This window comes from Euleptes europaea, chromosome 19 (genome assembly GCF_029931775.1).
Source record: "Euleptes europaea isolate rEulEur1 chromosome 19, rEulEur1.hap1, whole genome shotgun sequence".
NCBI lineage: Eukaryota > Metazoa > Chordata > Lepidosauria > Squamata > Sphaerodactylidae > Euleptes > Euleptes europaea.
The window spans coordinates 24,618,121-24,641,445 of record NC_079330.1 but is presented as its reverse complement, the minus strand read 5'-3'; the positions used below and the strand labels follow the sequence as shown (position 1 = coordinate 24,641,445).

At 51.7% G+C, this 23,325-nt stretch overlaps 1 protein-coding gene across 3 annotated transcripts in view; it reads left to right on the top strand.

Annotated features, from left to right (window-relative positions):
• Positions 1-23,325, top strand: part of SMG6 (SMG6 nonsense mediated mRNA decay factor) — a 119,403-nt gene that overhangs the window by 37,907 nt on the left and 58,171 nt on the right. For all 3 annotated transcript variants that reach the window (XM_056865207.1, XM_056865206.1, XM_056865205.1), the window contains exon 11: positions 22,028-22,144. In XM_056865207.1, coding sequence (XP_056721185.1) covers positions 22,028-22,144 — 117 coding nt within the window. The remainder of the gene's footprint in view (positions 1-22,027; positions 22,145-23,325) is intronic.

The window sequence follows — 23,325 nt, the reverse complement described above, 5'->3', positions numbered from 1 at the left end:
ATACCTATTCTCTCTAGTATCAGAGGAGCATGCCTATTATTTTGGGTGCGGTGGAACACAGGCAGGATGGTGCTGCTGCAGTCATCTTGTTTGTGGCTTCCTGGAGGCACCTGGTTGGCCGCTGTGTGAACAGACTGCTGGACTTGATGGGCCTTGGTCTGATCCAGCAGGGCCTTTCTTATGTTGTTATGTTCTAACTCTTCAACATTTCAGGCAAGTCCTCTGCTTAACATGAACATATAGTTTAAAGCTATGTTCTTGCTTACACATTGCTTACCTTCAGCCACACGGTGAAGGTCTTTGTGCTGTGGGGACAGCTGCTGCCAAAGCAACGTTTTTTGAATCCACAGAGCCAGTTAGATCTCCAGTGGCCAACCAAAACCCTTGCTGGGCAAAAGCCCCACCCAGCCTGCCCCCCTTTCTAAGAACACTTGGTGGGTCCCAGGCAAGGGGTCAGCAGGAGTCATGTTGGGGACCCTGTCGTAAATAAATCAGAACGCAGGTTTTAATTTGAGATGTAGAAAGAAGTGCGACATCCTCCAATTTAATAAAATCACTTAGGGCATGGAGCTGTGGCTCAGTGGTAGAGCCTCCGCTCCCCCTCAGTGGGAGGGGCTGTGGCTCAGAGGTAGAGCATCTGCTTGGCATGCAAAAGGTCCCAGGTTCAATCCCCGGCACCTCCAGTTAAAGGGACCAGGCAAATAGGTGATGTGAAAGACCTCTACCTGAGACCCTGGAGAGCCGCTGCCGGTCTGAGTAGACAATACTGACTTCGATGGACCAAGGGTCTGATTCAATATGAGGCAGCTTCATGTATTCATGTGAGCCCGCGTGACATAGTGCTTCATCTGTCACACTACTGATGGGGAAACTCTGGTTCAAATCCCCACTCAGACACAAAGCTCACTGGCCAACCTTGGGCCAATCACGCTTGTCCTGGCTGATTTCACAGGGTTGTTGGAGGAAGGGGGAACCATGTATGCTACTCTGAGCTTCTTGGGAGGCCGCCAGGATATGAATGTGATTAATGTTAGAAGGATAGACCTTCTTTGCTATTTTCTGTTTTGTTCCAGAGGCCAAAGCGGCCTTCACTTTGGCCCCACTAGTGAGAATTCGTCCTCTTCTAAAGTAGAAATGGATCACTTTTCCGATCACATTTGACAGTCCTACAGACCAGTCCAGCTCCCAGGCCTGGATAGCCGTGACATTCACGGCACGCTTCACTTTGAGCCCTGGGAAAGGCACGGCAGGCACTAGCAAGGCTGCTCTGATAGCAACAAGCAAAGCCAGTTATGAGGTGCAGTTAGAACTGAAGCAAGAATTCCCCGGCCATTTGTCGGCTCTTCATCCTGCATGTGATGCTCTGAGGGGCTTCTCCTCTGCACGGGGGCACCAGGACTAAAAGCATCTGGGCACAGATGGTTGAGGCAGACTGGAAATGTTTCATTGAAGGGTTGCCTGCACCCCAATTCACTTTGCCGGCTTCATTTTTTTCCACGTTGGGAGCAGCTGAAACAGCAGCACAACTAGACTTGGCAAAGTGGATAGCGGTGTGTCTGGCAAGAACTGACTGTTTTGGGCACTGCAATTTAAGAAGGACGTAGACAAGCTGGAACATGTCCAGAGGAGGGCAACAAAGATGGCGAGGGGCCTGGAGACCAAGTCCTATGAGGAAAGGTTGAAGGAGCTGGGTATGTTTAGCCTGGAGAGAAGACTGAGAGATGATATGATAACCATCTTCGAGTACTTGTCATGTAGAGGAGGGTGCCGAGTTGTTTTCTGTTGCCCCAGAAGGTCAGACCACAACCAGTGGGTTGACATTAAAGAGTTTCCATCTAGACATTAGGAAGAATTTTCTAACAGAGCGGTTCCTCAGTGGAACAGGCTTCCATTGGGAGGTGGTGAGCTCTCCTTCCCTGGAGGTTTTTAAATGGCTAGATGGCCATCTGTCAGCAATGCTGATTCTATGATCTTAGGCAGGTCATGAAATGGAGGGCATCTTGGCCATCTTCTGGGCATGGAGTAGGGGTCATTGGGTGTGTGTAGGGAAGGTAGTTGTGAATTTCCTGCATTGTGCAGGGGGTTGGACTAGATGAGCCTGGTGGGCCCTTCCAACTCTATGATTCTAAGGCACCCCCAGCCCACCTCCAGTGGCTTATTCTGCCACCTGCAAGTTGGCTTGACTAGCCCTTTTGAGACTTGGAACTGGGAATCCGGCCAAGTGGAGTCAGTCTGGCATGTGAAGGCAGCCATTTGGGCTCCCTGATTTCTACAGCCTATACGGGAGCATTGGAACGTCCTTGCTGCCCTCTGCCAATGTGTGCATGGCCTCTGTGGCCACTTGGAAGTTGTGACTCCTGATTCTAAGAGAACATCTCTTGATAGTTGCTCGTCCCGCCCTTTCACCTCTTGGTCAAGGCCTTGGGGTCTGTTCAGGGTGGGGGGAGGTGATGTCTGCCTCGCCTAGTGGCCACACTGGAGGTGCCACCTTTGCAGGAAGCTGCTTGAGGCAGCTCTCGCAGCATCAAATGGAAAACAGGTCCAACGAGACAACACGAATTCATTCAGCAAGAGAAATCCAGCAGCCAAACACTCCAGCATAAAAACATGCTAAAAATGCACAAACCTACCAAATATGGGCCAGTAGGCCATAAAAGAGACAAAAATGGTTGAATAAAAAGAAGAATTTATATGCCAACTTTTTCTACCACTTAAGGAAGAATCAAACCAGCTTACAGTCACCTTCCCTTCCCCTCACCACACTAGACACCCTGGGAGGTAGGTGAGGCTGAGAGAGCTCTAAGAGAAGTGTGACTAACCCAGGGTCACCCAGCTTCATGTGTAGGAGTGGGTAAACCAACCTGGTCCACCAGATTAGCATCCGCTGTGCATGTGGAGGAGCAGGGAATCAAACCCAGTTCTCCAGATTAAGAGTCCACCACTCCAAACCACCGATCTTAACCACTACACCATGCTGGCTCAAAATGTTTTGACCTTGCACTTGAGTATCCACAGATCAGGCACCAGGGCAACCTTTACGGGGAAAGCATTCCAAAGCCAGGAGGCGGCAGCTGAGAAAGCCTGCTCCCTAGTTGCCTCCCCCTCCCCAGTCTCTGTGGATGAGCACAAGCTGAGGATGTTGCTGCTTTCTCTTTGAAGGCCAGGAGATGCAGCCAGTGGTGGAGGGGCACCCAGGGACACCCCACCCTCCAGGCTTGAACTCTTCCTGGTTGTCCACAGAGTGGCAGGACTCTCTAGGTCTTTGTGCTTGCCATTTCTCAGCTTTGTGTCTGCCAGCCGACCTCAGAAGTGATAGACTGAGACGTGGTTGATGTCAGGTTTATCGTCACCGGCTGGGGCGTGCCATCCTTGGCCTCCCTGTGCCCTTTGCCCTTCCAGATTTTCAGGGGAGGGAGAGCTGAGGAGTATTGAGCCCTACCCCACCTCGTTGGCTTTGTGCAGCTTCCAGCCCCACAGTAAACCGTTGGGGTGTTTCGATCTCTTGTACCAGTGCCCAGAAGCAGTCAGTTTGCTTTAGTTTCTGGTATACCCACCAGATGCAAACCACCGCTCTTAACCACTGCACCACCCTGTGTGTAAATGTTCCAAATGCACTATGTGGAGTTTCCTGGTGGCTGTGTGCCTCCTTGGCAGTCTTTCCAGTGCCAGTGTTTTACATTCTTTTTGAGACACTGGGAACCAGCCCTAAAGCTCACAGGGGCTTCTTCTAAGATGAAAAGCAGCTGGCCTTTCTCCCCCAGCCTGGGTACCACATCTTTGCGACCTCTCCCAACATTTCTCTGCATTTCTCTGTGAGCCGAAGGGGCTTCTGCTAGTTGGCAAAGCCGCCTTCCATTAGACGGTTTTCTCTGGGCACCTCCCCAGCCAGGACATTGGGAGCTCAGGTTGCAAGGGCCCCTCTGGCCAAGGCCAGCAAGACCGACCTGCCTCTGGAAAGTGTGCAGAGCAGAAGCAGCCTGCCCAGCCCCATCTGCATTTGCCGAGCGAGACGCGCCGCAGCTGCTGTTGCCGTGAGCCCCTGGCAGAGCGAGGAGCTGATGTCTGTTGGGGTTTACTGCTGTCTACATTGAAACATGGCTGGGGGTGTGGAGGGGGCTCATGGCGTGGTGCCAGCCCCAGTTAGCCTGGCCTCCCCCCAACCTTCCCCGGTACACCCCCCCCTTGCTTTAAAGTCACATTTCCAGGCCAGACATAGAATTAATCTCTGGGCACTTCAGATTGCTGGCAGCCCAAAGCAGGATGTGGGATTTTTTTTCTCCCTCTCTCTCTCTCTGTGTCTTGGCTGACTTTTTTACCTCTCGAAGAATTTGGAAGGGCCGTGAGATTCCCCCCCACCCACCCTTGTGCCGTGCAGCTTTTCTGCACACTGATCGCCCTGCTGTGGCTTCACCCCTAATAGATTTCATATGTTGATGCCGTTGACATCAGTATCAAACTATTCTACATGTGATCTGGTGTATTTCCTGCAGGAAATCTGCAAGATATTTATTAAGGACTAATAAAATAAGCCTCTCCCGAGCTTTAGGTAGTTTTCAATTGTTCGCGTCTCCCTCGTTTCCTTTTATCAACCCGGGTTTTTTCCCCCCCTTCGGTGTCTTCCCCCCCCCCCGCTTCTCTCTGCCTATTGCAAAAGGTTCAGTCTTCAACGATACACTTTAAAAGTCGGAATGTTGGTGGGGGGGCATGCATCCACAAACTTGTTTCTTGTGGGAGCGAAATGCACCAACCTGTTGCATCTCTCTTTCGTAGCGCTCCGTGTGCGGATCGTTTTCGGTGCTCGTGCGGATGCTTCCGAGCCACCTTGATCCCAACGCCTGGCTTTTCTTTCGCTCACAGCTGGAGTCAATTAGCTCCCAAATTGAAGTAATCCCGGTCAAGAACCGGGCCGTGTTTCCGAACTGCGCCTGTGGATCTGCGTCAGCTGCTGGTGCCCTGGACCTGGGTGTTTCAGAAAGGGGGTTCTGGCAGCAGCTTTCAATCAGGGCTCTGCTGTCCCATTTCGGGCTGTGGGGTCGAGCCCTTCCACAATCACAAGCCGTGCGTTGTTAGAAACAGGCCAGGAGGGTCTTGGACAGGAGGTGTGTCGTTGACCTCTGAGAACAGACAAAGCTAGAGGCAGCGTGGTGTAGTGGTTAAGAGCGGTGGTTTGGAGTGGCGGACTCTGATCTGGAGAGCTGGCTTTGATTCCCCCACTCCTCCACATGAATGGCGGAGGCTAAACTGGTGAACTGGATTTGTTTCTGCATATCATGCCATTAAAGGTTGACTGAAAAACTGAAACTGATTTGTTTCCCCGCTCCTACACACGAAGCCAGCTGGGTGACCTTGGGCTAGTCACAGCTCTCTCAGCCCCACCTACCTCACAGGGTGTCTGTTGTGGAGAGGGGAAGGGGGGAAGGGAAGGTAACTAAGCTGCTTTGATTCTCCCTTAAGTGGCAGAGAAAGTCGGCATATAAAAACCAGCTCTTCTTCATCATCTTTTTCTATGCCACTTTAGGCAGGGATCATATAAGGGTTTTTTTAATGTTTCACAAGGCCCTTAATCTCCCCCCCCCCAGTTTTTGAGATACAATTTCTGTGCCAGTCAAAAGCTTTCAAAATGCAACACCATTAAGGCCAAAGGACACGGGATGCTGGGAGTTCTATGATTTGATCTCCTGATGTGTAATTTGGCCCTGAAAGGCACTGGGTGTGGGGAAACATAGTAGCGGGACGCTGTGGTAGTGGGGAAGGAGAAGCTGATCAAAAAATCCCCACCCCCCATGATAGAAAGAAAAAAAAGACAGGCACAGTATGGATCCCTGCCGCCATTAGCTACTGGGGGTTGAAGCATACAGAAGGGGCATGAACACATGAAGCTGCCTTATACTGAATCAGACCCTTGGTCCATCAAGGTCAGTATTGTCTACTCAGACCAGCAGCGGCTCTCCAGGGTCTCAGGCAGAGGTCTTTCTCATCACCTACTTGCCTAGTCCCTTTAACTGGAGATGCTAGGGATTGAACCTTGGACCTTCTGCATGCCAGGCAGAGGTTCTACCACTGAGCCACGGCCCCTCCCCAGCAGGGAAGTAACTCTGAGAGGAAGAAGAAGAGTTGGTTTTTATACCCTGCTTTTCTGTACCTTTATGGAGTCTCAAAGCAGTTTTCCCCGTGGCGCAGAGTGGTAAGTTGCAGTACTGCAGCCCAAGCTCTGCTCACGACCTGAGTTCGATCCCGATGGAAGTCGATTTCAGGTAGCCAGCCCAAGGTTGACTCAGCCTTCCATCCTTCCGAGGTCGGTAAAATGAGTTCACAGCTTGCTGGGTTAAAGTGTAGGCACAGGGGACAGTTACCCTTAAAGCGGGTTGCAATCACCTTACCCTCCCCAAAACAGACACCTTGTGAGGTAGACGAGGCTGAGAGAGTTCTGAGAGAACTGCGACTGGCCCAGGGTCACCCAGCAGGCTTCATTTGGAGAAGCGGGGAATCGAACCCCTTTCTTCAGATTAGAGTCCGCCGCCCTTAACCACTACGCCACGCTGGCTCTCGAAGAGTCACACCCTTTCCCCAGCACCATCGGCCCAATCAGAATCAGCCAGACGTCTTACCCCCCCCCCCCCAACCAGCCAGAGAACACGGCTGGAGTTCCAGCGTTGCGTGTCACTTGGCCGGGAGTGGCTTTGCTTCCTCCCATTCGGTTGCTCCCTGCAAGGGCATGCCTGGCTGCGCAGCTCACAGAAGGGAAGCCCGGCTGGCTGGCGCAGCAGCTGTGGCACAAGGGAGAGGCCATGGGAAGGGGGGGCGATGTGTTGCATGGACTGCTGGTGACTCAATGCCCCCGGTCCTGCCAGTTCCCCAGCGCTGCCCTCTTAATGTGGAGCAGGGATCCTCGTCTTTCTGTTCCATTGAGCACTTTGGCAGAAGCTGCAATTGGAGCTTTTTTTAAAAAAGAGTTTTATTAGCAGAGAGCGTTGGTGGGTAATTTGGCCCGCTGGCAGCAGCCAGATCCGAGATTAATAACATAAAGTCTTCTTGCACTCTGTTTTTTTTTTTTTTTTTTTTTTGGGGAGGGGGGGCTTGGTTTGTTTTTGTTTTTGCCAGCCGCCGTCGAGGGGTTGCTTGCCGAGCTGGGTGGGGTGGGCTGCCTGCCACCATGCCTGGCCTGTGCCCGTCCTGGAGGGTGTCCGACGCTGGCACTGGAAGAAAGGAAGCCTGCTCTTCCAGGAACCCTGCTCTTTCTCAGCTTGATAAGCATTTAAACGAAACACTGCTCGATTGGAATTGGCAGGGCATCCTCATTCTTTTGTCTGTCTGTTTATTTTTCCCCTCATCCCTCCACATGTGCGCTGCAGCCTGCAGATGAGGCACCCTGAAGAATTGGAGGCCGGTGGCGGAAGGGCTTTGCAAAACACACGCACCGAGCTCTGGGGGTAGCGGCAGGGCTCGCCCCCTAACAGACAAGGCCCTTTGGAAAGGGGAGGCTGCCTCAGTCCCTCGATGGAATGTCCGTGTCGAGAAGCACGGCCGCCCGAGCCTCTCGCCAGACCAACTCCTGCAATCGGGCTTGTGAGCGCAGGGAGAGGAAGGTCAGGGGTGGTGCGCATTTCCCAACCGTGCAGCGCATGTGAAGCCGAGCGTTGTCCCGATCTCGGCTTCCCTTTTCCTCCACCCCGCTCCCAGAGCTCAAAAGCAAGCGACGCATCCTCCGTGGCCGCGTCGATAGGCTCAGAAAGCGGGCGGCTGCTGGCATCCCCTTGAAGTCTCGAAGCGAGCTAGCTGCCCAGCCCGTTCCCTCCCCGGCAGAGGCAGAAGAGATGCATGCAAATGTACTTAACTGGCATGATGCCTGTGACTTGACTCTTTAAAAAAAAAAAAAAACACTCAGTAGCGATCAAAGTTACTGTCTGGCTGGATTTGAACGCAGAGGGCTAGCAGCTTGCCAAGGTGGCGCTCTCCACCAGTGGTGTGGTTGGCGGTCTGGTGCGCCAGGGCCAGCAGCACTGAAATCTCAAAACCACCAGTTGTGGCTGTGAGCAGAGAGGTCACCTTACGGGGGGGGGGGGGGCTCGACCTGCAGCCTACCCCCGTTCTGGCAGTAACCCTCCTTCTCTTCCTCAGTTTCACATTGGTTCTTTCTCTCACTCTGTCTCTCTTTTTGTCTATCTTTTTCCATCTCTGTGTCTCTCTCCGTAACAGTTTTTAATAATGTTTTAGTTAGTTCCAGCTTTTCCCCCCTCAATGGATCCCATTGGAAAATACATTTGAAAGGAAACAGTTATACACTTCCCTTCCTTTGAAACTCTGTTGGCACCTTTTCCAGTGCAGTAAACCATACAACATGGATTTTCAGAGTTTCCAAACACAGACATGCTGGCGTTAAATTTATGAAAAAATATTTTATTCGGCCGCGCAGTTGAGTGCGAGTCTCAGAGCTGCTGGTCAAAGTTGAAACCGAAGCTCGCGCTAGGATCGCCTTCCCCGGCTTGTGAGGAAATGCAGTGGCAGCCGCTGCCCTGGCTGTGTCGCTGTGGCCAGCGAGGGACGCTTAGGGGGCGCAGGGGTGTGAGTGCCTCAGAAGGGAGGCAGGGGTCGGAAGAGACTCCACAAGCGGAGCAAAAAGAAATTACAATCCCGTCGATTGAGCCAATCTACGTAATTCCTCATTTTGCACAGTTTTATTCTGGGTTGGCTAGGCAGAAGAAGAGTTGGTTTTTATACCCCCGCTTTTCTCCACCGTAAAGAGTCTCAAAGCAGCTTACAGTCGCCTTCCCCCACACACATGCAACAGGCACCTTGTGAGAGCCAGCATGGTAAAGTGGTTAGGAATGGTGGATTCTAATCTGTAGAACTGGGTTTGATTCCCCACTCCTCCACATGAGCGGCAGACTCTAATCTGGAGAAGTGGGTTTGATTCCCCACTCTTCAACATGAGTGGCAGACTAATCTGGAGAACTGGCTTTGATTCCCCACTCCTCCACAGAGCGGCAGACTCTAATCTGGAGAACTGGCTTTGATTCCCCACTCCTCCACATAGCGGCAGACTCTAATCTGGAGAATCAGCTTTGATTCCCCACTCCTCCATACAAGCGGCAGACTCTAAATCTGGAGAACTGGGTTTGATTCCCCACTCCTCCACACGAGTGGCAGACTCTCATCTGGTAAATTGGATTTGATTCCCCACTCCTCCATGTGAAGCCTGCTGGATGACCTTGGGCTAGTCACAGTTCTCTCAGAACTCTCTCAGCCCCACCTACCTCACAAGGTGCCTGTTGTGGGAAGGGGAAGGTGATTGTAAGCTGCGTTGAGACTCCTTAAAAAGGGTAGAGAAAAGCAGGGTATAAAAAACAACTCGTCTTCTTCTAGGTGGATCCAAAAGAGTTTTGAGAAAATTGTGACTGGCCCTGGTCACCCAGCAGGCTTCTCATGTGAAGGAGTGGGGAATCGAACCCAATTCTCCAGATTAGATTCTACCACTCTTAACCACTACACCACGCTGGCAGGAGGGATCAGGAAGGAAATCTGTAAGACACCGAAGCTCCACCTCCTGCCCCCCCCAGCCTTCAGTCTTCTGAGATTTCAACAGGCATTGCCTACATGAGAGCTTAAAAAAAAAAAAAAACAGAAATATGTGTGCTCTAGTGGTTGGAGTGTCAAGCTAGGAGCTGGGAGACCTGGTTTCAAATCCCCATAATTTCCCGCCATCCTGGTAAAAATAGAAGGACTCTCCTCTTAGTAATGGTAGCAGATAAGAATCAAGAGATCACTTTTAAGGTCGCCAAATTTGGACGGATAGCCTATAAGATTAGGGAAACTTTGGGAAGCCATATATAGGCTTTTTAGCAATAAGTTTCATAAAGTATTGTATAATTCTGTGATTCTACAATTTTAAAATCCCCCCCCCATCAGTTAATTGATATTCTGGAAGTTTGAATTATTGTATTGATTCTATTTTTATTTTTATTGGGCTGTATTAAATAAGTTTGGTTTGGTATAGGCATAGCTCTGGAGGCGCATGGGTGGTCCCAGCACCTCCGGTAGGGAAAGGAGTTCCGTCAAAACTGTGCAGTGAAACCAGCACCACTGGGTTTTTGCAGCCTGTCTGAATCCCACACTTCAAGCACCTGGGCTGAGTTTTCCCTTGCAGAGGTTAACTAATCTTCACAATTTCTTCAGCTCCTGCCAATCACAAGGCATTGGAGGGTACTCTGGCTTCCCACACACACAATCTCCTTTATTGACATAAAATCAAAACATGGGGTGGCTACATAATACCATAAAATTGTGGCAGTGGAGCATTGCTAACAAGGTTAGAGCATAAAAGGATGCTAAAATTAATTTAAAACCCTCTAATTAACTTGCTGGCGAACTTTCACAGCAAATCTCAGAAATTGTGCCACTTTCTCCATGTTAAAAAGGTAAAAGTCCCCTGTGCAAGCACCAGGTCATTCTTGACCCATGGGGTGACATCACATCCCGACGTTTACTGGGCAGACGTTGTTTACAGGGTGATTTGCCAATGCCTTCCCCAGTCATCTTCCCTTTACCTCCAGCAAGCTGGGCACTCATTTTACCGACCTCGGAAGGATGGAAGGCTGAGACAACCTTGAGCCGGCTACCTGAAACCATTGGGATCGAACTCAGGTCGTGAACGGAGATTTGATTGCAGTACTGCAGCTTACCACTCTGCACCACGGGGCTCTCCTATGTTACAGGAGAGTGAGTGTTCAATTAAAAAAGAGCATGAAGAAAATCAGGAGATTGGTTCTTGTAGGTTATCCGGGCTGTGTGACCGTGGTCTTAGTATTTTCTTTCCTGACGTTTCGCTAGCAGCTGTGGCAGGCATCTTTAGAGGAGTAACACTGAAGGACAGTGTTACTCCTCTGAAGATGCCTGCCACAGCTGCTGGCGAAACGTCAGGAAGAAAATACCAAGACCATGGTCACACAGCCCAGATAACCTACAAGAACCAATGAACTCTGACCGTGAAAGCCTTCGACAATATTTTTAAAATCAGAAGAATTTGACTTATTTGTCAAAATAGGGCTTAAAAATTTGCTGCGCATTTCTGCATAAAATCTACAGTAGAATAAGACATGTACAATTGGTTCAATGCATTTGTCCCCACAGGGGTAAAGCCTATCTGAAAGAGCGGGATTTTCCAAAATCCTCCTTCCAAAATCGCAGATGGCATGATAAACGTGGCCAGGGAAAAAGTTCTGCGTTGATGTGGGTCGTAAAGATGATACTCTGGCATCCAAGTTTTCCTTTCCTTTCCCCCTTGAAGCTCCTTGATTCATAAATCTTGAGCAGCATAATTCTAAATCTGTTGTTTAAGGGATGTAAGGACTGTGATAAGTTTTGCCACTACCAACGTAACCTTAGGATCGCTGTCAGTAAATAGGGTATTAGCTCAGACTCAGGGTTACTATTCCTATCTGTTAGAGGAAGAATCATATATCTTGATCTTGGATCCTTATAAAAACAACATTCCAGGAGTGCGTGTGCTAGGGAATCAATAGAACCAGAAGTACACGTGCAGGTCCTTTCCGAATATGGTGGGTTCATGTATCCTTCCGAGGTTTCGACAGGCATTGCCCACCTGTGCCCACTTGCGCCAGAATCGTGAGGGCATGGGGCCAAACTGTGTGTGTTAAGTGCCAACAAGTTGCTTCTGACTCATGGCGACCCTATGAATCAAAGTCCTCTAAAATATCCTGTCTTTGACAGCCTTGCTCAGGTCTTGCAAACTGAGGGCTGTGGCTTCTTTTATTGAGTCAATCCATCTCTTGTTGAGTCTTCCTCTTTTCCTGCTGCCCTCCATTTTTCCTAGCATGACTGTCTTTTCCAGTGACTCTTGTCTTCTCATAATGTGACCAAAATACGATGGCCTCAATTTAGTCTGTGGCTTAGCGTAGCCGTGATCTTCTCTTGGCGAGGCCAGGTGAGTGTATTGCCTGTCTCCCCAGCTTTCTTTCACTGCAGACTGTACGGATCTAACTGGGCTGCCAGCCGGACTTGTGAGAGGGGGCAGAGGAGTGTGCACGAGAAGCTGCTTAGCATGTTTATGGATTTTGAGGTCCTCTGAGGCCCTGGTCGGGGGAGTCTAGGGTGGCATCCTGTTAGGGTGCAGCCAGCAGTGGGGCTCAAGTGGGATCCATCCCTCCAGCTTGTCTTGGCAAGAGCTGGAGAGCTGCTGCCAGTCTGAGTAGACAACACTGACCCTGATGGACTTAAGGGTCTGATTCAGTATCAGGCAGCTTCATGTGTTGAAGCAGTCTGCAGAAAACTCTCAGACCAGAGTGGACGGCCTTGGGTGGGCATCTGTCTGACTGAGCACCAGCAAATTTCTGCATATTGCTTGAACACATGAAGCTACCTTCTACTGAATCAAACCCTTGGCCCATCAAAGTCAATATTGTCAGACCGGCAGCGGCTCTCCAGGGTCTTAGGCGGAGGTCTTTCACATCACCTACTTGCCTAGTCCCTTTAACTGGAGATGCCGGGGATTGAACCTGGGGCCTTCTGCATGCCAAGCAGATGCTCTGCCACTGAGACACAGCCCCTCCCTTAGCCACAGCTTCTCCCCTACGGGTGTGTAGCTGGGAGAAAACCCGCCAGTGGTCCTCATTGAACCGTTGGACTTTCTGTCCCACCGCATGTGGAAATGGCTTCTCGGCATGTTTGGGCTTTAGGGGCCTTTTCAGGAAATTTTAGAGAATAACACATTCTATAAACGGCAGCCTTTTTCCACAGATACTTCCGGGAAGAGGACCGGGTTAATTTTAGCACCCGTGCCACTTTTCCCGTTCCAGCAGAAAAAGCCCCGCAGGCTCAAGGCCCGCTCTGTCCCTTGGAGGGCAGCGCCCTGGAGGGAAGTTCGGAGGGGGGGCAGCCCCGAGGCTGTCCTTAGAATCACCCCCACTTCCCCCAGACCAGCTTCATCTGTGCTCTAATGGGAGGGGAGGGGGTGTCTCCCCGGGCAAGCGATTGAGGAAGCACAACCTTGTGCGGCTCGGCTTCCTGTGTAAGTCTCAGGCAGGCCTGCAGCGTCGGCTGGGAATATGTCATTAATTTTTATACTTTCCCCTGTAAACCGTCGACCCCTTTTTATGATGTCAGGAGGGATTCCTTAATTTTGCAGCTGCTTCCTGGTTACGTCAGAGGAGAGCCTCTTGTCCTAGAGCTGGGAGTTGTGCTCCCCGGGTGGAGGTGTGGGGGGGGGGAGAGAAACAAATGAAGTGTTGAGTATCTAATAGCTTCCATGGGGAGTGCTGCTCCGTTCATGCCCCCCCTCCCACTTCTCAGCATGTATCACCTTGTCCCCCTTCCCCGAGCATAACCGCTTGTGCTTTGAAAAGCGAGTAGGGGGCTATTGACAGTTGCCCCCTCCTCCTACAAGATCCACAGGCACTGATCCTTACCAAGCATGAATGGTGAAGTGCCTGTCCTGGGACAACAAGAACCCAGAACTCCCCACAACCGCCCCCAGTCTGCAAAAAGATACAACAGAACCCAGGTGGAAGGAGCAGTGCGTTTGGCTTTGGATGTAGTGGTTAAGAGCAGTGGTTTGGAGCAGTGGGCTCTGATCTGGAGAACCGTGTTTGATTCCCCCACTCCTCCGCATGAGCGGTGGAGGCTAATCTGGTGAACTGGATTTGTTTCCCCACTCCTGCACATGAAGCTAGTTGGGTGACCTTGGGCTAGTCACAGCTCTGTTAGAGCACTCCCAGCCCCACCTACCTCACAGGGTGTCTGTTGTGGGGAGGGGAGGGTTAAGGTGATTGTAAGCCGGTTTGATTCTTAAGTGGTAGAGAAAGTCGGCATATAAAAACCAACTCTTCTTCTTCTTTTCTGGGCTCTGTGGTAGGGTCGCCAGCCAGGAGGATTGCATTGGAACCTTGACTTGGAAGATTGCAGTGTAATAATTTATATTCCGTTTGAATGGAGAACTCTCCAAAGAAGTGTCTTAGACATTTCATTTGTGACCCGGCAGAATCACTCAAATAAAACTGTTTTTTTCCCAGGCCTTTGTTCGGAATTCAGATGGGGCCTTGAGATATGCTGGGCTTTAAGATGCCCTCTTTTGCAGCTTTGTGAGCTCCGTAAAGGAAGGGCTCCCACCAGGCAGGGAGTTTCATAGGCCACTGGTTTTGCTTTGCAGTGGGGAGGAGAGTGCATCCTTATTCTTCTTCTGAGCTCAGGGAGAAGAGGTAGACTTGCTCTTCTAGAAGCGTAGAGGCATCAGTGGTGAGATCTGGCGACCCCTGCCTCTGTTGGGCTGCTGAGAGGAACCCCCTCCCCTCTTTTAGGGGAGTGGATTTTCCGATTGGGAGAAGATTTAGTTTAACAACCTGAAGACAGCGTCTTGTAATGTTTCAGACTTTCGGGTTTTTCCCCCCCACAGTTCCTTTGCCCTTGGTCCCAGCTCTCCTGCCTCTCATTGCTGCCCCCAAACCAGCAAATCTCACACCCACCCACCCCTTGTCCCACCATATTGGTTTTCTGGCACTTAGGGGAATGGAAGACTTTGACAGATTTCATTGCCTTAAACAGCCAGCCTAAATGGGACACTTAAGCACTGGGGAGGGTAAAGGGTTTGCCTCTGCTGGAAGGAGCTACGTGTTTGCTGCGTGTCCTGTGATTCACTTGGTGCTGGGGCTGCAGGGAAACGTCCCCAGCCAGGCCCGCCTCTCCTTCCTCCCACCCAGTTTGGGGGGCTTGCATTCCTGTCTGGTTTGCATGCTGTCCTCCCGATGCATCTCCCTGGTGCTCCGAGAGCATCGACCCCACTTTGATGCTCTCCTCTCTTGCCCATTTCCTGCAGAAACCCAGCCATGTGGGGGTTGGGGGGGGGGCTTTGCAGTGCCAGCACCGTCTGGCTGCGAGTGACTCACGAGACAAACACTCCCAGCGTCTGAGCTGCGATAAGGGCGGCGGCGGCCGAATGCCTCCAGGTGGTGTCCGCTTGCCTCCTCCCGCCTTGTCGGGCTAGCCAGCTGGTGGAAAAGGGGGTGTCTTTCTCAGCTGCTGCCGCTGGGTCACTGATGAGCCAGAGCAAGGCCGGCTCCCTGCATTGCTTCACTTTCACTGGCCCGGCTGGCCAGGAAGCCATCTCCTCGCTGTTCTCCTTTTCTCCTTGGAGCAGATCTCTGGCTCTTTTTTGGGGCGGAGGGATGTCAAGTTGTAGCTGTCTTATGCTGACCCCCCACAAAGTTTTCAAGGCAAGAGGCATTCATTGCCATTGACTGCCTCTGCATAGCAACCCTGGACCTCCTGGAGTACCAGTGGGGCGTAGTGGTTAAGAGCAGTGGACTCTGATCTGGAGAACTAGGTTTGATTCCCCACTGCACGTGAGCGGCAGACTCTAATCTGGTGAATCGGGTTGGTTTCCCCACTCCTCTGCATGAGTGGCGGACTCGAATCTGGGGAGAGGCTGTGGCTCAGTGGTAGAGCATCTGCTTGGCATGCAGAAGGTCTCAGGTTCAATCCCCGGCATTTCTAGTTAAAGGGACTAGGCAGGTAGGTGATGTGAAAGACCCATGCCCGAGACCCTGAAGAGCCGCTGCCAGTCTGAGTAGACAATGCTGACTTTGATGGGCCAAGGGTTTGATTCAGTAGAAGGCAGCTTCATGTGTTCATGTGAACCGGGTTGGCTTTCCCACTCCTACACAAGAAGCCTGCTGGGTGACCTTGGGCTAGTCACAATGCTCTTCGAGCTCTCTCAGCCTCACCTACCTCACAGGGTGTCTGTTGTGGGGAGCGGAAGAAGACTGTAAGCCAGTTTGATTCTCCTTAAAAAGGTAGAGAAAATGGGCATATAAAAACCAACTCTTCCTCATTCTCCTTCTCTTTTATCTAACCAAGCCAAACCCTGCTTGGCTTCCAAGATCTGATGAAATTGTGCTACCCTGGTCTCTCTCTGCTGCTTCCCAGTCCCTAATTCTCAGCCCTCAGGCCAAGCCTTCTTTTATAATATCTGTCAAGATATTTAGTGCACAGGCTTAGGTTAAGGTTGTGCATGCCTTTGAGCTTCACAGAATTTTTCTGCTTGGCAAAACATTCTGGGGAACTCAAACATTGCCCACCAACCTTAGTGGGCCGAAGAGACAGGTGAAAATGAATACCCATGTGACTCTTTGCTAGTCTGGACATTTGCAGACAGGCCTGCATGAGGAGTTGTGGCTTAGAGTGGGGTGAGGAGCCCAAAGAGGAGAAGATATGATAACCGTCTTCAAGTACTTGAAGGGCTGTCATATAGAGGATGGTGCCAAGTTGTTTTCTGTTGCCCCAGAAGGTCGGACCAGAACGAATGGGTTAAAATTAAATCAAAAGAGTTTCCCATCTAGACATTAGGAAGAATTTTCTAACAGAGCGGTTCCTTAGTGGCTTCCTCTGGAGGTGGTAAGTGCTCCTTCCATGGAGGTTTTTAAGCAGAGGCAATGCTGATTCTATGACCGTAGGCAGATCATGAGAGGGAGGGCATCTTGGCCATCTTCTGAGCATGGAGTAGGGGTCACTGGGTGTGTGTGGAGGAGGTAGTTGTGAATTTCCTGCATTGTGCAGGGGGTTGGACTAGATGACCCTTGTGGTCCCTTCCAACTCTTTGATTCTATGAGGATGCCTCTGAATCAGCCTGACGGCTCGGCGTTTGGTCTGAGGATGGCCGGGCTGCGCTCCGTAACCCAGTTCTTGTTTTTTCCTTGCAGTCCAGCCAGACTTGTGAGCAGAAGCTCTGGCGTTGACATCTTTGCCTCTCCTGCCCCAGCGGACAGCCCACCCACCCCCGGCGCCCCCTGCATCTCCAGTGGGAGCCTTATCCCGTTGCTTCTCGTGACCTGGCCACGCTGCCCTCTAGGAGGGCCTGGTGATGGTGTCCAGCACACCCTGGTGGGGAGAGGGCTGTGTTTATCACTTTTCCTGGAGATTATCTGTTTAAGCACTCCTTGACAGTTACAATAACAACGGCAGCACTCTCCGTTTCCCAGCAAAAGGACACTCGCGGCTGCTGAAAGATGTATCGCGCTAATTAGAAACGCATAACATCCGGCCACATGGCAGCCTTCTCCCGGCCGCTCCATTTCCTGAGCCCCGACAACTTTGACGACAGTTGGTTTATGTTTTCCATGAATATTATGTTCTCCTGGAAACCAAAATGTCCCCCCGCTACGTAAGAGGATCCAGGTAGATTTATGGAGGCCGGAACAGTGCCTGGCACCAGGACAAGCAGGCAGGTCCAAACGTGGGACCGTCCAGAGGGCAGGGAGCGAGGAGCCTTCCTCCGGGTTCTGCTGGGGTGCCGTTGGCCCTTCTTTCTGGCGTCCCGCACCAGGCTCAGTACGGATGATGGAAGCAGATCTTGTCAGCTGACCCCCCTGGCTCAATCATACTTGGCCTTGACCTGGGAGAGGACTGCTGGCCCTCTGCATTGTAAATTTCCGCTGTCTCAGATCTTCCGATGGGATTCTGCTTATGGAGGGGGGATGTCTTCTGCATCTGTAGCAGTCAATCTTTAGCTTTGTTGCTGGGAGAATCCCCTATACCACTCTGTCCTCCTGCTGCCTGCCTTCCTAGGGCCCTGCAGGTTCTTATCTGTGCTGGGGAGGTGGCAGGTTGACTTACGCCGGCTTTAACACTCTTAAAGAGAGGAGGGAGCGGCGTGGTGTAGTGGTTAAGAGCAGTGGTTTGGAGTGGTGGACTCTGATCTGGAGAACCGGGTTTGATTCCCCACTTCTCCACATGAGCGGCAGAGGCTAATCTGGTGATCTGGATTTGTTTCCCCACTCCTACACAGGAAGCCAGCTGGGTGAACTTGGGCACGTTACAGCTCTGATAGAGCTCTCTCAGCCCCACCTACCTCACAGGGTGTCTGTTGTGGGGAAGGGAAGGTGATTGTAAGCCGGTTTGAGTCTCCCTTAAGTGGTAGAGAAAGTTGGCATATAAAAAACAATTCTTCTCCTCTGCTTCCTTCTTCTCCTTCTCCTCTTCCCAGTAGCCTTTGGTGCATCTTAAAACCTGCTTCTCACTCATCAGGGCACCAATGGCAGCCTTTGGGCTTTTCTCACCATGCTCTGAAATGTCTTTTTCTTTCCTCTCCCCCCCCCCCGCTTTTTGTATATTGACCATCTAAAGTTACAGAGTTCTGGGAAACTCAAAGGTTTGCCCGCTGTTTTGTGAAGCGTTGGTCGGTCTTGCTAAAGGAGGTTGTTGCCTGACTTTAGAACATCTGTGTGGTACAGAAAGTGCCAGTGAGTTGCCGTTTAGACAAGGGGCCATTTGGCAGATGTGGGAAATGCAAACGTCGATTTTAAAGTCAAAATGGAAAAAGCTTCATGCAGTGCTGAAAAAAATGGTGATTGAAATTGCCACTGATTCTGCAAGGCTGCTGTTGTGCGGTGAGGGTTGCCAAAACGTGGGACTTGCCGGTTGCTCCAGAGTTTTGGGGTGTTTTTTAAAAGAATCTTTCACTTTTTTTAAGAGATAGAAAAAGCAAGTTTCTAGTCCTTGTGGCTGCAAAGATAGCCTTCAAAGCTGCTGAGCAATTTCCACTAAAATAACCAAGCCAGGTCTGGGGGGACGATGGGGGGGGGGGCGTTCCTTGGACTTGTTTAGTTTCCACAGGGCATGCAAGGCCAAATTGTTTAGGTTGGCTTTGGAGTGTAATCCGCAAGCTTGGGGTGTTTTACTAATGGGATGGTGCAGGCGCCATATTTTAAGAGTTTAATGTGTGTGTGTTAAGTGCCGTCAAGTCGCTTCTGACTCATGGCGACCCTATGAATCAACGTCCTCCAGAATGTCCTATCTTTGACAGCCTTGCTCAGGTCTTGCAAATTGAGGGCTGTGGCTTCCTTTATTGAGTCAATCCATCTCTTGTTGGGTCTTCCTCTTTTCCTGCTGCCCTCCACTTTTCCTAGCATGACTGTCTTTTCCAGTGACTCTTGTCTTCTCATAATGTGACCAAAATACAATGGCCTCAATTTAGTGATTTAGCTTCTAGGGTCAGTTCAGGCTTGATTTGATCTATAACCCACTGATTTGGTTTTTTTGGCAGTCCACGGTATCCGTAACACACTCCTCCAACACCACATTTCAAAGGAGTCTACTTTCTTCCTGTCAGCTTTCTTATTGTCCAGCTTAATAGTTTAATGTTAATATATTTGTTATTTATTGTAATGTTTTTAACTCGTTTATATTGTTTTGATGTAGTAAGTTGCCGCAAGACTCTTTGGGTGAGTGGCGGACTAAAAAAAAATCAGTGTTCGAAATCTACCTGCAAGGAAATCATAGTCTTTCTCTGATGCCCCCTTCCCCCCTGCTTCCATTTCCCCCCATCTCCGCTGCCACTGGTTCTCACACACACACACACACACACACACACCCTTCCACCCTTCCCGTGGGGCTGGCAGCCAGCCCCACTCTGTCAGTGTTTGGTGCCAGTTTGGCTTGCAACCTACAAATGCTGCTGGAACTGTATTTTCCTTGGTCAGGCTGAAGGTGCAGACGTTGCTCTTAACATCTGGGGTAATTTTACTCCCTCCCCCTTTTTTGTTTAGCAAATCATATTTTTCTATAGACCCTGGAGTTCCTTGGGGTTTGTAGTCTACCAAACGGTAGCTGCGGGAGGGAAGGCGGCACGGTATAGCCCAGTCTCGTCGGATCTCAGGAGCTAGCAGGGTTGATGCTTGGAAGGGAGACCTGCAAGGAGGACTCTGCAGAGGAAGGCAATGGCAAACCACCTCCACTTGATCACTTGCCTTGGAAACCCCTTGCTGAGGTTGTCATAAGTCGGCCGTGACTTGATGGCACTTCACACACACAAATGGTAGCTGTGGCTGGCCCCATTGCGTGTGTGTTTATGTGTGTTTTGGATCTGCACAGGAATCAGCCCTTGTCTATAAGAGAGCTGGATGAAGATTTGCTTACTAAAGGTTGGACAAAGGCTTGTTTTTTGGACAAGGGCAGTTCCCAGTGGCCGTGATCTCCAGTCGAGCATCCTTCACTCCCAGGATAGACACATCCCCGGCCGTTCTAGCAGGGGTGGGGGTATCCAGGGTTGCTTTGCAACCAGCTGCACCGCTCACTGCTCGCTGCGCTTTGCTTCCACGTTGCTCTTCTGTGCAGGCAGAGATGCTGCTGGTGCTGCCTTGGCTGGTGACCATAGGCCCTTCTGTCATGGGGGCCCCTTTTTCAGCTGATGCCTGTGGACACCTTCTCCAGTTCTCCTTGCTCTTTCCCACCTTCATCCAGTGCTTCGGGCCTTCTCTGCTTCTCCTTGGTTCAGGAGAGCAGTCCGTATGCCTGTCTTTTAGCACATTCGTTGAGTCCAGGTAGATTCAGCATTCTACCAGCTTGGACCACTTAGCAGTCCTCCATGTGTGAGGCAGAGCACTTCCCAATTAGAACCTCCAGAGTTTCTGCTTGTTCCTCCCAACCAAACACTCACAGGAGGAAGGGGCAGCAAGAGTTGCATGGAGCCCTTCATGGAGAGCCCTCCTGTCTTCCTCTTGTCTAGTGGCAGCATCCTGCTGCTTGCGTGTGGCAGAGAGAGAGCACCGGCGGGGAGGAAGCTGACTTCAGCCTAAGTTGGTCTGCCTTTTTGTTTAGTGCCTCTCCGTGGCCCTCTGATGTCTTTCAAAGGTACCAAGCAAGAGTTCACATGAAGCTGCCTTAAACTGAATCAGACCCTTGGTCCATCAAAGTCAGTATTGTCTACTCAGACCAACAGTGGCTCTCCAAGGTCTCAGGAAGAGGTTTTTCGCATCACCTACTTGCCTAGTCCCTTTAGCTGGAGATGCCAGGGATTGAACCTGGGGCCTTCTGCATGCCAACCAGATGCTCTACCACTGAGCCACGGCCCCGCTCCTAAACAGTTAAGAACACATGAACACATGAAGCTGCCTTACTCTGAATCAGACCCTTGGTCCAACAAAGTCAGTATTGTCTACTCAGACTGGCAGTGGCTCTCCAGGGTCTCAGGCAGACGTCTTTTGCATCACCTACTTGCCTAGTCCCTTTAACTGGAGATGCTGGGGACTGAACCTGGGGCCTTGTGCATGCCAACCAGATGCTCTACCACTGAGCCACGGCCCCTCTCCTAAAAGGTTAAGAACATATGAAGCTGCCTTCTACTGAATCAGACCCTTTGTCCAACAAAGTCAGTATTGTCTACTCAGACCGGCAGTGGCTCTCCAGGGTCTCAGGCAGGGGTCTTTCGCATCACCTACTTGCCTAGTCCCTTTAACTGGAGATGCCAGGGATTGAACCTGGGGCCTTCTGCATGCCAATTAGATGCTCTACCACTGAGCCACGGCCCCGCTCCTAAACAGTTAAGAACACATGAACACATGAAGCTGCCTTACACTGAATCAGACCCTTGGTCCAACAAAGTCAGTATTGTCTACTCAGACCGGCAGTGGCTCTCCAGGGTCTCAGGCAGAGGTCCTAGTCCCTTGAACTGGGGATGCCAGGGATTGAACGTGGGGCCTTCTGCATGCCAACCAGATGCTCTACCACTGAGCCACAGCCCTTCCCCAGGCTCAAGAACTTTCATCAGCCAAGGCAGCACTAAACTGAGTGAAATGAGAGCCGGTATGGTGTAGTGGTTAGTGTCCAATTAGCATCGGAGTGACCCAAGTTCACATGCCAACTCCCATGGAAGATCACTGGGTGACTTTAGGTCTGTCACTCCCGCTCTCAGCCTAACCTGTCTCACAGAGGGTGGGGGTTGTCAGGGTAACGTGGAAGAGGGAAGAACAATGTTATAAGCCCCTTTGGGTTCCTGTTGGGGAGAAAAATGGTATGAATAAATTAAAATTAACTTTAAAACGATTCCCTCATCACTGCTCTTTCTTATGACACAAGTTGGGAATTTTTCTGTCTGGATCAGGCTGACGTCTGCCTCTTTCAGCATTCTTTGCTTGGCAGCCATGAGCCAGCCCACCAGAAAATGGGCCTGCACTGGATTGCCTTCTGCTCTGCCCTGCTGGGTCCTGGTGCTGAACTCTCACCCGTTCCTTGCTTTCACCCACAGAGTGCCTCGCTGAAGACTGCCGCTCAGTGATCCAGGAACAGGCCACAGCCTTCGGGCTCTCCATGTTTGCCATATTAGTCAACCGCTGCACCGTCTTGCTACAAGAAGCCTCCCTCGGTAAGCTGGGCAGGGGTGGATTGGTGCTTGAAAGGATAGGCCGGGCCAGGCGGCTCTGCTCCGCTGCTGAGTCCACAGTTTGCTTGCCTGAGCTTGGGAACTTGAGGGCAACTCTGCTGGTCACACCAGTGGTGCATCGAGTCCAACATCTTGTTTCCCTCGGTGGCTGACCAGATGTTGAAGAAGCAGGCCAAGATTCCTCCTCCCGTCATTGCCTCCCAGCAGCTATCCCTATCAGAGATAGACTGCATGCTTCACACAACACATACTGTATTTTCTGGTGTATAAGACTACTTTTTAACCCAGGAAAATCTTCTCAAAAGTCGGGGGTCGTCTTATACGCCGGGTGTCATCTTATACGCCGGATGCTGAATTCCGAGCAGGACTGGAGAATCTGCCTGGGGAGCCGCCTCTGCTCTGTCCATGTCTGCCGGAGGAGGGAGGGGAGGCGAGCCTGGCGAGGGCGCTCACTGCCTGGCTCGGAGTCGGAGCCAGGCGCACCGGGGTGCACGGAGGGAAGTGCTCGGCTGCGCTCCAGTGGCAGCGCAAGGCAGGCAGGCGGCTGGCTGGCCGGGGCTGGGGTGGCCACTCTCTTCTCCCGGCACAGGGTGTTTTTGCTGCTGCCTAGCACACCCAACATGCCCCCTTTCCTCCCCGGCCTCCGCTTCAGCTTCTGTCTTTATGGGCTTCCCTCCCCTCCAAACCCTCCTTTAGCCCCGCCCTCCACTGGCCGTCGGCTCAGTCCTCCCCTCGCCTTTAGCCTCGCCCTTCTCGAGGGCCCTTACTCTTGCCCCCGTCCCCCTCTTCTTCCCCTCTCCCTTCTCCCCTCGCCGACTCCCCCTGAGAGCCACGTCCCGCCGCTTCGGGCTCCCACCCTCCCACCGGAGCCCGGGGCTGAGCCTTGGCTACAGCCGGCGTCTCTGGCTGCGGGGCTCCCGCTGCCCGGGGAGGCTCCCTCCCCGCCTCGCCTCCAGGATTTGCTCCAGCCGGGCCGGGTCGGCACAGACTCTTCCATGCCGGGAGGTCGGCCCCCGGCCTCCTCCTGTTCCTCCCGCCAGCCCTGCCTCCCGGCGTGCTGCCAGCTCGTCCGGCCGCCCCCGCCCCCTCTTTCTCCCGCCCCGGTAAGTGGTGTTGTTTCCCCGGGGGTTGAGCCGCCCCAGGAGGACAGGGGGTTGCCGCGG